General features: G+C 39.1%; 1 protein-coding gene across 4 annotated transcripts in view; it reads right to left on the reverse strand.

Annotated features, from left to right (window-relative positions):
* Window positions 1-13,667, reverse strand: part of LOC102697225 (rho GTPase-activating protein 26) — an 82,903-nt gene extending 69,236 nt beyond the window's left edge. Inside the window, exon 1 of one of the 4 annotated variants that reach the window (XR_011191157.1) lies at window positions 13,060-13,667. Coding sequence is in view for 2 of the 4 variants with exons in the window: in XM_015349451.2 (XP_015204937.1) it covers window positions 13,060-13,213 (154 nt within the window). In the remaining 2 variants the exon portion in view is untranslated. The remainder of the gene's footprint in view (window positions 1-13,059) is intronic. The other 3 variants (XR_011191158.1, XM_015349451.2, XM_015349453.2) reach the window with 3 other exon arrangements.
* Between the last annotated feature and the right edge of the window lie 3,289 nt (window positions 13,668-16,956).

Here is a 16,956-nt window from a genome sequence, read left to right on the forward strand (position 1 = left end):
CTCAAAACATACTAGAAAATGGGTGACATGTTCAGAATGACATGGATTAGCATTTAAAGTGGAAAAAGAATAAAACGTTTCCCTGGAATTAGCACCATGTTGCCCTTAAAAAAATGGAAAGCCACACTGTATTACACACCTTTAACAAAGGCACTTGCCCAAGATGTGATTTGAAAGCAGGTACAAATATGAAACTCCATTTTGAACTCAAACATGAAGTAATGTTTAATAGAGCATTAACGACACATTTTGCATTGGTTGATTATGACAAGATCATAGCTCAGGAATCGTCTTGTCTGCTTCTGGGAAGGTACCTGTACATCTATGGTTTTCCATTAAAGAGCAGTTGTAAAAGCTTGTTAAAGTTGGTAGCTTTCGGATGTTCAGGAAGCAGTGAGCCACACTACAGTCACAAGTAAAGCTGCACTGTTATCTCACCCACCGGCTTCGTTACTGTCAATCAAGCTGTGTGTCCTGTAGAAGTTGAAGCAAAGTAAGCAATTTACAAAGGGTGAATTTTAAGAGTACTCTTTAAGCGAAACATACTCTAGGCTCAGATATACAATTATGTCAGACCTTGACGATTATCGTTTTAAACGATTGATCTTCAGAATTAATGTACTGTTTCCTAATTAATAATGGGTAACATGCTCGCAACAGAAAATGTCCCCTTTCTGAGATCTGTTGTACAACCAAATCCAAACACAGGACAAATGAAGGAATCTCGTCTAGTATACTGCTGTATAATTTTGCAGCGGTTAATTGTCAAATCCCTTAGAGATGTTCCTTTGAAAAAAACATAGCAGTATGTCCTTAAAAATGGGTTATTCTCATCTGTACAGTCAAAACAGGTTTGTTTGTTCTTCATGTAGTGTGGAGTGTAGATTTCCTTGTCCAGACATACTATGAATAGATCTCTTGAATAGAGCAACTATATTCAAGTAAAAAATGCATGATTCATTTTTCCAATACAGTATTTGTGTAACATTATTGGACTGATGCTTTTTGATTTTTACTGGGACATTTGAGTGTGGGGAAGAACAGAAATCTCAGGTTAACACCCTTAAACCATAGCACACAGCCATGACATTGAGAGTCACTATCTTAAGGTCAGAATTCCTGAAACATGCCTCAATTATTCTCACTGTACCAGTCTGACTACATTTGAGGCAGGGAAGAGGGCAAACAAAAGTCTTGCTGTAACATAATTTCTGTTTCATATGAAAGACAAAGAGTTCTTTAGAAAGAAAGTAATCAACATGTACAGTTAATATTCTGAAACCAGTGGTCAGATAGAGACAGCAACCACTAGATATATTAAGAGATCCATTGTATAAAGAAATAATAAATTCTGCCCCGGGTGACATGGTGGTGCAGTAGCTAGCATTGCTGCCTCAGAGCTGTGGGGCCCTGGGTTCAATTCCTGGGGTGCTGTCTGCATGGAGTTTCTATGTTATCCTCATATTCACATGGGTTTCCTCCACATATTCCAGATTCTTCCATACTGATAGATTGACTAATGGGAAAAACTGGCCCTGTTGTGAGTGTGTCTGTCTGTGTCTGCCCCTGTGATTTCTGACCTGTTTGTGCAGGTAATTATACTATAGTGTACATATATCATTATCCGATGGGATCAAAAGGATAAAGCCATGAGTGAATGTTAGAACCTGTCAAATGTCAATCAGATTTTATGATTTTAAGATCCAAAATAGCCAAGTCTATGCCGTCTGTAATCAGAAAGGATTTTACTTTGTACAAAAAGATAAAGACTAAAAACTGAGAACTACTAAATGACAGTATCAATGATTAGATTAATTTAATGCAAAAAATATGATGGTTTAATTTTAACTGCTAAAACACAAAGGTTTTGCAGTTACAAAATAATCTACTGCAATTGGAACCCTTTTATAAATATCCTGCAATACAGAGGGTAAACCTATGGAAAAAAAAGATACTCGGCCCATCTTTCAATGTTGCTTTCCATTGTACTGTTTCAGCCAAGAACACGCATCTATTTTTAAATTAAAATATCCCACAGAATGCAAACAGGGAAACAGGCATTGTGCTCCAACAGGATGAGGCGAGGAAATTAAGACACTGACTTCTAAGGAGACTGTGTCCTTCAGTGTTTTCTGCAGCAGAACTCCCCTGAAATCCTCCTTCAGGAAAGAATCTGCCACGTTAGCATGGAGAAAATAACATTTTTGGAATTGATTAGCTAATGTTGGAATCATATTATGCATTGACTGCCCAATCTCATGTGTCTGGAAGAGACCCAACACAAAACCACAGGGTTTGCTACTCCAAACCAGGTAATAACTTAAACTACTGAATGCACGCAGGCAAAAGAAAAGCTTCAAGACTTCAACACTACCAAGAAATATCACAAATAGACATGTGCTTATTGCTAAAAAAGTTAATTTGTCACCGACACTACCTCCTAAACCAAAAAGTATTTGTGACCTTCCTCATAGTTGCGCAGACACGTATAAGGATGTATAACAGAGCTTTGCAGGGCCTAAAATAAGAGCCTGATGTCTGTGAAAGCACATATTTGGCACAGATCTCACACTGCAAAAACATTTTTTAAACTGTGTGATGAAATGCATAAGTTCTCTTTTTAAAATACAGAAGGCTCACTTTTTGAAAAGCATCCTGACAGACAAAAAATTGAGATTTTGCAGTATAAAATGTAGACGTGCAAAAACTCTCGCAACATTTATTTACCGTGTTAAAAAGTAAAAAAAAAGCTAAAAATATAAACGGTAACATTGTGCAAGTTAACCCCACTTCCTTCTCCTACTCACGTGGTCATGCAAGACACAAGACAAGTGTTGAAATTTTAATGAAGCCATGCATAGTTTCAATGGAAGCAACTAAAAAGAACAAACAGACTTTTAATCTGTATTATGCTTTTCATATACTGCACTGTCAAATTTTCAAGCAAAGGTAGGCTTTAACATTTTTTTCTGTTCAAGTAAATAATGGGTTCCTGTGAACAGCTTGTGTATTTACCATGCTTTTGCTATACAAGCTCTGGAATAAAAGAAAAACATCTAATAAATCATGCAGTTTTGGTGGAATACGCAAGACATTCAAATCTGTCTGTAATAATTCATCAATAAAAATTGTCTGTCCTAATGGAGTTAACCCTTTACAATTTCTTGCATTAGGAACTGTCTTTTCGCGTACCCCAGCTTGCTCTCCATGAGACACAGACAGGGAGAGAGCCTGGGGTCAGAGCACAGGCTCAGCCATTGTATGGCGCCCCTGGAGCAGTTGAGGTTAAGGGCCTCGCTCAGGGGCCCAGTAATACAGCCAACAGCATCTACCTCATTCTGAGTGGAGCTGGGTCTTGCACAACTGGCATCCGCTGCACAACGTGCGCAGGACAGGGTTTTAAAGATAGTCTTTAAAGAATGGCTCTGAGGTCAAAACATATTACATTTCTGATCCCTTGAAGGTGAAAATGTCTGTAGGGGCGTTGGCCCACGTTTTTCTGTGTGTGGTGTCTGCGGTGCAGCGACAGGGAGGAAATCCCCCCTTCTATCTTTGTTCCCCTTTTCAAAAGCTCGGTGAGGCGTCTTGCGTCTTGTGCCCGAAGGGTCAGGCGAGTGGAGTGAATAGCCAGGGGTTACGTTTGTCCAGCACCTCCCACTCTCCCTTCTTCACTTACAGTAGATTAACAAGATTAGCTTGGTTGACCCTTTTATGTCAAGTCACTACTGTTGTACATTCCAATGTTCCTCCACCCCCCACCCCCTTCATCACCATGAAAAAAATGCCGGCGTCCACCTCACAATGCAAACAGCGTCATTTCACTCTTCTGCACATTCTGTAACTATTGACAGACAATATCAACCACCATCCTGTAATGCTTTTCTTCCAGCTAACAATCGTTCCTGACACAACTCTCTCTTTCATAAACCAGAAAAAGCCGCAGTGGATATTAATCCTTCGTCATTAATTTCATCATTCCACAGATTCTACATGTCTATATCCCCGAGAATAGAAGGACAAAGGACTGCCCACGTGCCCTTCTTTATATCCACAGATTATATCAATCACTAAAACTGTTGCATGAAATACCCCGGTATGATGGAGACACAGGGGTCAAACAGCACAGTCTTCACAGGGCCCTGCTGACCCCTGAGACAGTGGGAGTTGTGTAAACATGAAAAGCACCACGCCTGCATCTCCTGCCTGTTGACAAAGCAAAAAGGCCCATATTCACAAAGCACCAGTCCCCCAGGATCACTTGGCGTTTATTTAGCAAAAACACTGTATGCGTTATTCAAAACATTCTCCTGTCAGAAGCTCACATTTCTCTGCTTCACTTGCTTAATTTATTGCAATAATATTTACTGTGGCTGACATGATTTAAGAATGATTTAAATGCGTATTGGGGAATTTAATTTTACACTGCACGGAAACTTAGTGCTCCCCTTGGAGATCCACTCAAGCAGAGGTAACGGTACTAAACACTAGATCCATTGCCATTCTGTTTTTTTTCCCTCTACATTCAAAGGGTGACAGTAAATCTCATCATGGTTAAACAGTTCTTGCTTTTGCATGTTATTGCCGACCATCATGTTAAACGGCACCCACCTAATCTCCCGTTCCCTCCTCTTAAAACATATTCAATTTACTGACAAAATTTGCTTGAATATGTATTGAACACAATGTGAAGTTAAACAATGAAGAGCCAGCTTCAAACTATAAGAACACTGCACATCACTAACATGTTCAAATCTGAATTCCCCAGAGAGGCCATAACTGTAAAAGGCAATAGGACAATTCTAGTCCTGACGGGATGGTGTGTCTATTCAATTTCTAGGTCTCTTCAAAGTAGCAGCACCTGAGGAGCTGGGAGCAATTCTCTCTACTATCTACCAACTCTATCTCTATCCACCAACTGATGCCTGAAGGCAGACATAACAAAATGAGGAACTCTTTTGTCCCAAGATTCAATCACACTACTCAATAAATAAGTTCAGAATAAAGAGTATTGGTTTATGAGCAAGTGCAGTTGGTGATTATGTGCAAAAATGCAGGGGTATTGTGCAATTATAGGGGTTTAGGATGATTGTGGGGAGTTAAACTTACAGTTTCTGTTAATCTATGTGGGTTCCTGTAGGAGTGGCGCATAATCACTGTGTATGGGCTGATGTCTTTTATGTAATGTTATATTTATTTTTAATTAATATTTCGATGTGGTGATTGTATGGTTTTTGTTGTAAGTCTCTGTGTGTGTAAAACATAGCCGTTTGGATGCACAACAAATTCCTCAGAAATCTGACAATAAGGTGTTACTGTATTGTAATAATGATACGATTAAAGTATTTAACAACTGGATTGAAAACCTGCAAAAAGATGAGATCTCCAAGACTAGGATTGCCCAAATCTGTCCAGATCCTCCTAATTTTGTCATCTTTTGACATTCTAAACCACAATTCTGAGTGCTGATGCCTAGGTTTGTGCTAGATGTTTAGCAGCAGAACAGTACATTACAGTGCAGCCACCAGAAGAAAACTAAAGCATTGAAAAATAACTTTCATTACCTAAATCTGAACATAGTGTTGGGAAACGTTAAACATTCAACCCTGCTGCAAAGACCTTTTAGGTTTTAGATAGTTTAGGTAAACTAGTAAATTGCCCCTTTACTAGTATTTAGAAATGATGTACAGTGAAGACATTGTACTAAAGAGCTGTTGTCAGATTTTAAAAATACCTCATCAGATTGAACGATTTTACTGCACTGAATCTTATGGCAATTAAGCAATGGCCTGAGGCATTAATACGATGACTCATCATACCTTACATTTCACAAGATCCAGAAACTCTAATGGTGTGAAATGCCAACATTATGCAACAGAGTTACCCGTAAAACGTATCGTCAAGAATGTTTTAACAAAAAATTGGAATTGCTAATTATTTTCATTAGACCCCCTCTATTTGGAACAGCCAAATTGCGTTTTCCACTACTTGGATCTCAGTTTCTACACAGGACAGAATGAGGACTCTTCCAGCCTGCCCAGCTTTGAGCTGCTCCTCTATTAACTGGATCGTACCAGAGACCAACAGCACCACATGTCTACAAGCAAGCGGGAGCCTGAGAACAGAGAGAGGCAGGGCAGCGTAATCCCAACCAGCCCCCCGATTAGTCGATCAGTGACATCATCAAGCTTCTCATCCATCCTTTACTAAAAAGATGCTTTCATTCTGGAAGGAAAGGGGAACAACAGGCCATGACTGTGGACCCTCCCAATATAGACGGGAATGCAGTTCACATCTCGGAATCCATGTGCACAGACAATATAGACGCATCATTCATCCTCATCAACACAGCTTTGGAATACGGGAGAAAAACAAAGCACCAGGAGGAAACCTACGCAAATGCAGAGATGAGAAATTTCACACGGCAGGCACCAAAATCCAGAAGTGAATCACCATGCCACTGTGCCACCTGTTTTTCTCCCTTTTATTGAATTGAAATAAATGCATAATTTAGACAACATTAATGTGAACATCCTAGTAATGGGGCAGCACAATTAATATAACAATACATGGCCATTTTAATACATTGGGGAACAGCTTCCAGGTGGCACAGTGGTTATCATTGCTGCCTCATAGCGCTGGGGCACTGGGTTCAATGCCATCGTTGGAGCACTGGGGTGCCATCAGAGGGGAATCTGTATGTTCTCCACATGTTTGGGTGGGTTTCCTCTGATGCATATTGGTAGGTTAATTGACTTCGGGGAAATTTGGCTCTAGCTGTGAGTGTTTGTGATGGACTGGCAGCTTGTCCAGGATGTACCCTGCCTTGCTCCCCTTATTTGCTGGGGAGCTCTGGCTCCCTACATGGGATAAAAAGTTTAGAAAATGGATGGATGGAGAAAACAGTTTTATAAGCTTCCATCATTTCCTTTCTGGTGGCCTGTAAAGGGAACGCATTTTACATACTGCTATCCCAGCCCAGTTAGCAGGAATTCTATCTGTGCTACACTAATAAATTGATCTAAATACAAGTGAGAAGCCATTCAGCAGTTTTCCCAATAGGGCCTGCAGTACCAGGTAGAGGTACCATGGCAGAGCCATGTTACTAATACCAACAGCCAAGAAGCTGCTGCAAGGGGCTAGAAGCTGGTGCTCCAGCTGACAGATGCCACTGTATAGACTTCCACAGCAGGTGTCATAGGACTTGTAGTAGTTGTTACTTCTACAGACACCCTGGACCAGGAACATCTCACTGTTAGGTTACACTTAAGATAAGGCCTGCAACAAAGAACTTTGTAAAAATATAACAATTATGCTTCTATTCGCATTGACATCTAAATGCGTGAATGTATACATACATTGGGCGGTGCGGTGGCTGTGTGACGAAGGATCTGCGCGTGTGGCTGGAAGGCTGCCAGTTCAAATCCCGCGGCCGGCAAAGGAATCCTGCTCTGTTGGGCCCCTGAGCAAGACTCTTAACCCCAACTGCTCCAGGGGCGCCTTATTAATGGCTGACCCTGCGCTCTGACCCCAAGCTTCTCACCCTGTCTGTGTGTCTCATGGAAAGCAAGTTGGGGTATATGAAAAGACCAATTCCTAATACAAGAAATTGTATCTGGCTAATAAAGTGATCTTATCTTATTCAGAAAGTAGATGAGAATTTCTTTAGCTTTTTTTGCAGCAGGTAGGTAAAACTGCTGTGCTATTATGAAAAATGGGGCTCCCGAGTGGTCTAAACAGTAAAAACACTTATCTGCAATGCATTGGCGGTGTGGTGGCTCTGTGGCTAAGGACCTGCGCCTGTGGCTGGAAGGTTGTTGGTTCGTATCCTGCGGCTGGCAGAGGAACCCTACTCTGTTAGGCCCCTGAGCAAGGCCCTTAACCCCAACTGCTCCAGGGGCACCATATAAAGGGCTGACCTTGCACTCGGACCCCAAGCTTCTCTCCCTGTCTTTTGTCTCTCATGGAGAACAAATTGGGGTATGCGAAAAGACCAATTCCTAATACAAGAAATATGGCCAATGGAGTGATCTGATCTGTGAGCTCTATGATACAAACATCACCTGCCTGAGCTTGTTACATGGAACTAGCTGACTGTGACCCATATTTTACAATTGAGGGCACATGTTCAGCACAGTTGTAAGGAAAGGGTTAGGCTCTCTCCCCATTCAGGGAACTGCATCTCCTGTGACTTGCTGGGTACACACAGGCCTGCAGTGACATCACAGAGAAATGCACCCCTCCCCCCAACAGAACCCTGCTCTCCTGCTAGACTCTTGCTGTTTTTTTTTTAAAAGTCAGGTAGGCATGTGACAAGAACATGTGTGTGCATCCCAATAAGCTCATTGCTGCCAGAAAAACTACTCTTAGGGTGTATAAAATAGCAGCTCCAAATAAAAAAAATGAAAGACAATTTCAGCTGAATGACTACTTTAAAAACATTCAGTGAGGTTTGCAAATCATGCTGCTTCTGCTCAAAAAAGCAATAGCTGAGGATTATTACAGGGTGTACAATTCCACATGGCTCTGGCCTGAAACAAAAACACAGGTCCTGCTGCAGATTCGAGAAAACGTTCTTCTCTCTCAACTTTGGAGAAATCCCTTGCTCATCGTTGGCATCATAAATGTAAAATAAGTCATGCTGGCAGCTTCGAATAGACATTGCAGGTGTGCCACTCTGACAAAGGACATCAGAGAGATTGCTACAGGTGCCACAACTGGGTTTCCCATATCTTCTCAGCCTCTGGTAGGTACTACATAATAGCAAATACCACAATGATTAAAGCCCACAAACTGCTGCTGACCTGACGAGCTCCATCAATACAACAAAAACTGTACAGTATAAGAAAAACAGATTTATACAATAATGTGGTTAGAACTTAAGGAGGTTACTTCCCATACCATACACATTTCAGTTGTGCTAACTAACGTGTGCTTGTGAAACCTATTACAAATAATTGGCAGTCCTTTGGGTGGGAAACCTACAATGCGCTTTTTCTTCCCATTTCTTAAGGGAAGAAAACTATTGTAAAGATTAAGAAGTCTCATTTGTAGATGTCATTTTGTAGAGACAACAAAGCCACTTTAACAGACATTGAGTCATATGTAATTCGAAACGGTTCTAAGCATAAATGTTTTAGGGGCTTTCTTTTAGAAAACCACTCCAAATTTATGCAACTACCAGAATGAGGTACTCATTTCATAAAAGGAGGAGATGAAAGTACCATAAAAACCTTACTTCACCTAATGAAAGAGAAAGTAAACAACCACAATTCTCATCTACATTAAAAAATCTGAAATCTTTGTTAATGTTTGCAGTCATGGAAACAACATTCTATATTTTATTGAAAAATGAAAGAAACATAATTGAAATAAGATTCTTCTGACAAAAGCACTAAAAGAAACTACTGTATTACAGATTCCAGAAGAAAATGTTTTGGAGACTAAGCGTACTTGACTTGATATTTGTCATATAATTATTTTATCTGTAGATTCACAGCATAACTGTATTATCAAATTAACGTTATTTTTAATCAAATCAGAATGTAGCATGAGGTTACATAAATTATTATAATCAATGTTGGAACCAGACTTAATACAGGGGAACTTCCATGAGAATTCTTTAAGAAACTTTTTAGTTTCAGTTATTAGTTAAATCACTCTTGCTCTAGCATAGGTATAAAAATTAAGACTTCTACATGAACCTTCATAAGAATTTATGTAAATAATGCAACCATAGAAAACCCATAACACAAGTGCAGGTAGAAGTGTCTACATTTACCATCAGTATAAACTAGGCTATAATAAATTTAGACCTTGAGCTTAATGTTTGAAACTGTGCTATTGGGCTCCCAACACAATGGTTACTGTTAAACGGTAAAGGATGATATTTATAATAATAATAATAATAATAATAATAATAATAATAATAATAGCTTATATTTATATAGCACTTTTCTGGACACTCCACTCAAAGTGCTTTACAGGTAATGGGGACTCCCCTCCACCACCACCAATGTGCAGCATCCACCTGGATGATACGACGGCAGCCATAGTGCGCCAGAACACTCACCACACACCAGCTATCAGTGAGGAGGAGAGCAGAGTAATGTAGCCAATTCATAGATTATTAGGAGGCCATGATTGGTAAGGGCCAATGGGAAATTTTGCCAGGACGCCGGGGTTACTCTACGGCCCTACTCGTTTTGAGAAACGCCCTGGGATTTTTTATGACCACAGAGAGTCAGGACCTTGGTTTTAAGTCTCATCTGAAGGACGGCGCCGCCTGTTTACAGTATAGTGTCCCCATCACTATACTGGGCCATTAGGACCCACATGGACGGCAGGGTATAAACCATTTAAACCTGGTATAATCCTATAACAAAGCAAAGTGTTTTAAGTTGGGTAAAGTTAAATCATGGCTCTAAAAACAAAGCATTGCACCAATAAATGAAGATGCTAAGATCTATCATCTAGCCCACCACTATATATTAAAAACCATCTCCTTTCTGAGTTTGTAACTCACAGCTTAGACCAAGCCCAAAAAGTATGGTGCAGAATCACACAGATAAAAAAAGAATGAAATCAAAAGTATCCAATATCTACCTGATGCTTCCCACTGAAAAGAGGGAGGGACACACTTTGTCATTGAACAGGTGTTTCAGGAAGCATATTTCCATAAGCTATTTCAGGAAACACGAATTATTTAATTCTGGTTAATTATTTCTCACCAGAAGCTTTAGACAGGACTTTGTATTCCCTGCTTGGCAAAGCTAACTCTTCAATGAAGGAAGGAATGAGGATTCGGAGAGCCATTTGAGCACTGCAAATGAGCCTTGCACTGCAGTAAGGCTTCTTAAAATTGAGAAAGTTGGCAATGACAAGACCTTTCCATTTCATCAAACCATGTCTCCTTCAATTGACCCATGATTGTCTGCCATGTACAACCTTTTCCTGCAAATCTGAATTAATCTGAATTTGTATGCCCCTAACATTTTACCTTAACATAATTAACTTAATAAACTTATGGCTTGTACTTCCATGGATGTTTTTATCAGGACCCAGAAGTACTTTGCATATAGGAAGGGACTTCATACACCAGTGAAGGGCAGTGACTGTCTAACAGATAAGTGACAGCAGCCCCAATGTACAGATCAGGTGGTTAAGTAAGGAATTGCTTCACCACTTAGTTAAGTGAGGTCAGGCTTTGCAAGCCCCTAGTAGAATTCACCAGGACTCGGCTTAACACCACTACTGCTACAGACAATTCCATGGGATCTTTAATGATCATATAGTTAGAACATCTCATCTATACACTGTACCACCTGTACAAGACCTTTCCATTTCATTAAACCGTGTCTCCTTCATTTGACCCATGATTGTCTGCCATGTACAACCTCTTCCTGCAAATCTGAATTAAGCCAGCTGGCAAATTGAACATTTTAAAGATAACACCATCAGACTGAAAATAAGTACAGTATTATGGCAACTTTAACCTGTTGTTCGGTAGTGTATAATAAAGAATTTTATTTTTGTACTACATATCAACATTTGTTCATCTTGTCCAGATCTGCATCAGTTATCATTCCTCCTCTTTAGAAACACTGCATACTCATTTCAATACCAAAATGAACACCTATCGTGCACATGTTGTAAAACTGTAAACCATAATTACAGTACCATAATTATTGTCATTTAAACTTTGAAGTAAAAAGGTGGGCTTTTCTTCTTTTGTTCTAATGAGAGGCTCAAAATGCATTTACTAAACATTAATCCTGAAGGCAAGCTGCATGCTGTACAGAGGTAAAGAAAGAAAAGGTGACTTCTCAGAAGTCAGAAGAATTATTTTGTAAAAACTACTGGCATGTTAAAGCTTCCTGATTTTTTCAAGTTTGATAGCACTGATAGTGTCACAAAGACTTACCTCATGGCACCCATAGGAAAATACATTAAAATGTTCAAAAACCTTTTAATTACAGTGACGGTCTTGAATTTCTTCTTTATCATTTAAAAGGACTGTGGGTCTTTGCGTTCATGAAGTAGATTAAATACTAATCAAACAATATAATCATGTTTACACAAATAGAAAAAAAAAGGCTTCCCATAACCACACATTCTGCTTTACATATGGAACAACCACTCATACAGTATAGGAAAATCAGTTGCTTTAGCGTCACAGAGCTTCGTGCATTTAAAATCAGATTGTACCCCTACTACAGGTATATAACTTCAAGCACCTTTCATAATTCACTTTCCTAAAGGGTGTCGTATAAAACTTCTAAATAGCCTGATTTTAAGTTTAGTGGTTTCATTGAAAACCACTAAAGTTTTGTACTTTGACCAAAAAATGGTTTTAAAACTGTACTTCTGATATGTGCAAGGAATGCAACTGTAAATGAATACTACACACACATCAAATACGACATGGTACAGTACTGCATGTAAGTCTACACCTGTCGGCAGGGATGGGATAACTTCAAGCACTATCACTTTCAACATATCCGTCTATATGAACGTCAGAAGGCACAAGATTTCCTAAAAAATAAACAAGGAACTAAAGAATCTTTATTACTTACATTTTAAGTTTCCGCGTAATGGAACAACTTGATAAACAAAGAGGCTGCACTAGCTCCTGACAGCGTATTGACAATCTAACATTGGGCTATGAAGCTTGTGTCTGGAGATGCACAAATCTCAGACTTTACAGATTCCTTTCTTCTACAGTACACCAAGCATTATAGTTCGGGACAAAATGACGCACAGTGATTAAAGCAAATGAAAATACAAGCATGCTCAACCACTTCTTGCATATTTCGCTTGCATATTTTCCCCGATTTTAGACTTTCAAACTGCAGATGCGTATCGGAAATGGACTAAAGCTATAAAGTCATTTTACAGTACATATTAACTGAAAGAAATGCAAGTATCGCCACTGCACAAGCAAAATGCCATTAGTAAGAAATGTGCGGCGATCTACAGCCAACACGCACGGGACCTAGAAATCACGACACGGCACAAACAGCTGTAGATTGATGTGTTGTAGAAGTAAATTTCATCTCTTACTTTTCAGGGCTTGAATAAGCGCTTTCCCGTCTTTGATCAGCTCCTTGATGAACTTGTTAGTCTTCTCCAGTTCCAGCTCATGAGATTTCAATCTCTCTCGAAATTGTGGACTATCTAAATGACAGTCACTAAACTCCAAAGCGGGCAGTCCCATGTTTCTTCCGAAGCAACAGCACGAACAATGCGAGTACGAAGAAATCTTGGACTGATGGAGCGAAATCCAAGCACCGGAGCAATCAAAAAGCAAAACGATAAACGTCCACCAAGTTCTTGGAGGGAACTGCTATCCTATACTGCTATCCGATGCCCATGTAGTTTTAATTTAAAACTAAAACCCATAAAATAAATTAAAATAAAAAAATAATTTAGGACATTTCTTTCATTAAAACGAAGTAATGCAAGCGCGATAACTGTCAAGGATCCACAGATCCAGCAAACTACTGGGCATTTCCAATGACAAAGTCATGCTTTCAAGAAATGTCCCGCGGTAGTTGCGGAATCTTCTCCGGGTTTTTAACAGCAGCCCATCAGCGCTGTTACAGTGTCCGCACCAACCTACCCTGAAACATTTAATCTAATGATGGACGAACATTGCAACCAATCGCGTAGACATATTCGGAACAGTTAGCACATGCTTGTTGCCCTATCCGTTATCATTCAAGGGAGTGGAAAGAAAGTTTGGTTGGTCGAGAGATCTGACGCATTTTAAGGGCGGTATAAATCGGACGTCACTTTTCATTTTAAAGGGGAATCACAGATTTCTCTTTCATCTTTATTTCTTAATTACTTTAATAAATTTCGCTGTTTTGTTCGACTCCTTAATTCTGTCGCGTTAATATATCGCCCTATAGTAGTGGTTCGGTCTCTGAACTAATCACGGGAGAATTATGTGCTACAATTTATTTAATTTCTAAAAGTAGCAAAGAGTTTCATTTGCTTTATGTTCAATACTTGCATAGTATAATACTAAATAATACAGATTCAAACTTATTTAATACTATGATTTTACAGTAACAGGAAACTAAACATCACATTCGTCATTTGAATATCGAAAAAGTCCAAAGACCTTTGTACTGTATGCCCCTAAGATTTTACCTTAACATAATTAACTTAATAAACTTATGGCTTGTACTTCCATGGATGTTTTTATCAGGACCCAGAAGTACTTTGCATATAGGAAGGGACTTCATACACCAGTGAAGGGCAGTGATCGTCTAACAGATAAGTGACAGCAGCCCCACTGTACAGATCAGGTGGTTAAGTGAGGAATTGCTTCACCACTTAGTTAAGTGGGGTCAGGCTTTGCAAGCCCCTAGTGGAATTCACCAGGACTCAGCTTAACACCACTACTGCTACAGACAATTCCATGGGATCTTTAATGATCATATAGTTAGAACATCTCATCTATACACTGTACTCCTATTGAAAAGTTCATCCATCCCAGTACAGGCCCAGCCTTGCTTAATAAGAGATGGATCAGGCCAGAAGATGGAAATACTGCTTTAGTAACTTACACAGCTGAGTGGACAAAGGTATGAATCATGATACATGTGAACTTTACATCCAATTCAATATAAATCAGTCAGCCCTTTGCTACTCCAGCAACAACCTGTTTGTCTGTAATAGTCATTGATACCAGTACTGGCTAGGCCTTCCTTTGCTTCTGAGATCTGACAAGATCAGGCTGCTAGGCGATGACATTGCCGTGAAACACTGGATTCAGTTTGGTGTTTCTCTGAGGAGGATAGAGGAACTACTGTACCACATCAGTCCAAAAGAAGGGAAAAAACATAAGGAAAAAAATGTCAGGCTAATTCCTCTTGAGAAAACAAATTGTCACTTTTATTTAATTTCAAAATAAACTGCTTCAGTCAAAGGTCAAAATGTGCAACAAAATTCTTTGCTACTGACAGTTTTCCAGAAAGGAATATGTAAATGAAAAGTAAATTTTGGTAAGTCCCAGGACTCACAGTTCATCTTATAGAGGCAATGTATTCTTAATTAATTTACCGATAATGAGGCTGATTGGTTCTGATAAAATAGTCCTATTGCTAATAACAAATTTAAGGCTAATAGTTTGTGAGAGTACACAAGTGTTTTGTTGCAAAAATGCTTGACTGTTTGACCAGCTAATACAGATAATCCTTTAGCAGTAGCTAAAATGTCTGATTTGCTACTGATATGTTATTCCTCAACTTTAATCAAGTCTTTATGCCATTCATCTGTGAATTACACTACTTTGTTCATATGTACACAAACTCTAAATGAAAAAAATGACAATTTGACATATTTGCAATGCAGGATTATTCCACAATTTGGACTAACAACACAGTATGCATAAAACTGGACAGTTTGGTTTTCTTCAAGTTAGTAAGCACTTGTTACTTTTAAAACCTTCAGATAGAAGGCTGCCAGTCATAGGATAGGTCAGTCTATTATTATTCAAACTTAATTCATTTGAGCACATAGAGCTTTCAGACATTGTCTAGTCTCATTAAGAAGGACTGTGAAATGAAGTCGATTGCTTGGGATTTGGGGTTGAATTTTAACATATTCTGTCAGTTTCTGGAACTAACACTCAACACTTTCAAGGGATTTTCAAAAGGAGGTGTGAATAAAAACAAATAGTGTATTAGGATTTTTCTGGGAATTATGCATGGGCACATTTCAGCTAATCTGGAGCCATTGATTATGCAGTGATTTTCCTTTGTAAAACCTTGCACAATGGGCAGTAGATCAGTGCTTTTGACATTAAAAGTGAAAGAAGCTGACACCCAGTAAGAATGTACCAATCATACATTATTCCGGGAAAGTCAATAAATACACTGTGAAGTCTGGGGTCCCAAGAAAACTCTTCACATGTATAGCTTTGAATATCGATCAAAAGTGCACACAGTTTATCATCATCAGATAGGGTTTTCAGCTGTACAGTTTTTGACTAAAGTATCCAAACAAAGTTTCTCCAGAAATTGAGAAGGGGGTGACACTGAAAACAAAATGGAAACGCAAGGCAAACGCTGAAACATTAAATACTAAATGCCCATCTTTACCCCCTTGTAGTCAAAAATGTTGTGAGGGGGACCCATATGCACAAAGTCTAGTTTGGTAGAACTGAAAATGTTGCAGCCCCACCAGCAGACAATCTATTAAAGGGCAGATATTGAGCAGCCTGGATCCGAGAGAATCTTTTATATCTAAAGCTCTAAAAAGAGCTGTGTTAAACTGTGCTACTACATATATTATATAAATAAATGCATATACAGTGTCTGCTGTGTGGTTTGGTGAGGCATGCACTTGCATCTTTAAACTTAGACCTGTTTCCTGGGGAGCTATTACAGACCTCATCTTGAAAAACAAAGACTCTAAAATGACTGTATCTTGCAATACAGTCCTTGTTGTCATGAGGTCAGATTAGAACCTACAAGCAAAACCTTGGCATTTTTGTGTTATTTCAATGATTATGTTATTTCAAATATTTGATTTGAAAGACTTGCATTACACTCTTGCACTAGTGCCACATCCTTCTTGATGATTTTCATGCCACATGATGATGCAAAACGTGTTTGGGGTTATTAAATGTTATCTTGGGTTTATATTCAAGTAGCTAACAACATGGGAAATTGTGTAACTCCAGTTCAGACTTTTTCCAGACTGGGACTCAAGTCATTGGCAATCACTGAAATGTGAGAAAATTACCACTGGCCAGTGCTCAAAAAATGTCCTGGAGCCCTACTGAACCAGATCTCTGCAATACTGCCATCGATGTCAATAGTTAGCTGATCTGATGTGTGTCCTGTGAAGTAAAATTATTCACTTATACTATACAACTCATTTGTTATGAAGACATTAAGGTAAAGAATTAAAAAGGAGATTTTTTTTCTTGCATCACTAGCAAAA

Source organism: Lepisosteus oculatus, chromosome 11 (assembly GCF_040954835.1).
Source record: "Lepisosteus oculatus isolate fLepOcu1 chromosome 11, fLepOcu1.hap2, whole genome shotgun sequence".
NCBI lineage: Eukaryota > Metazoa > Chordata > Actinopteri > Semionotiformes > Lepisosteidae > Lepisosteus > Lepisosteus oculatus.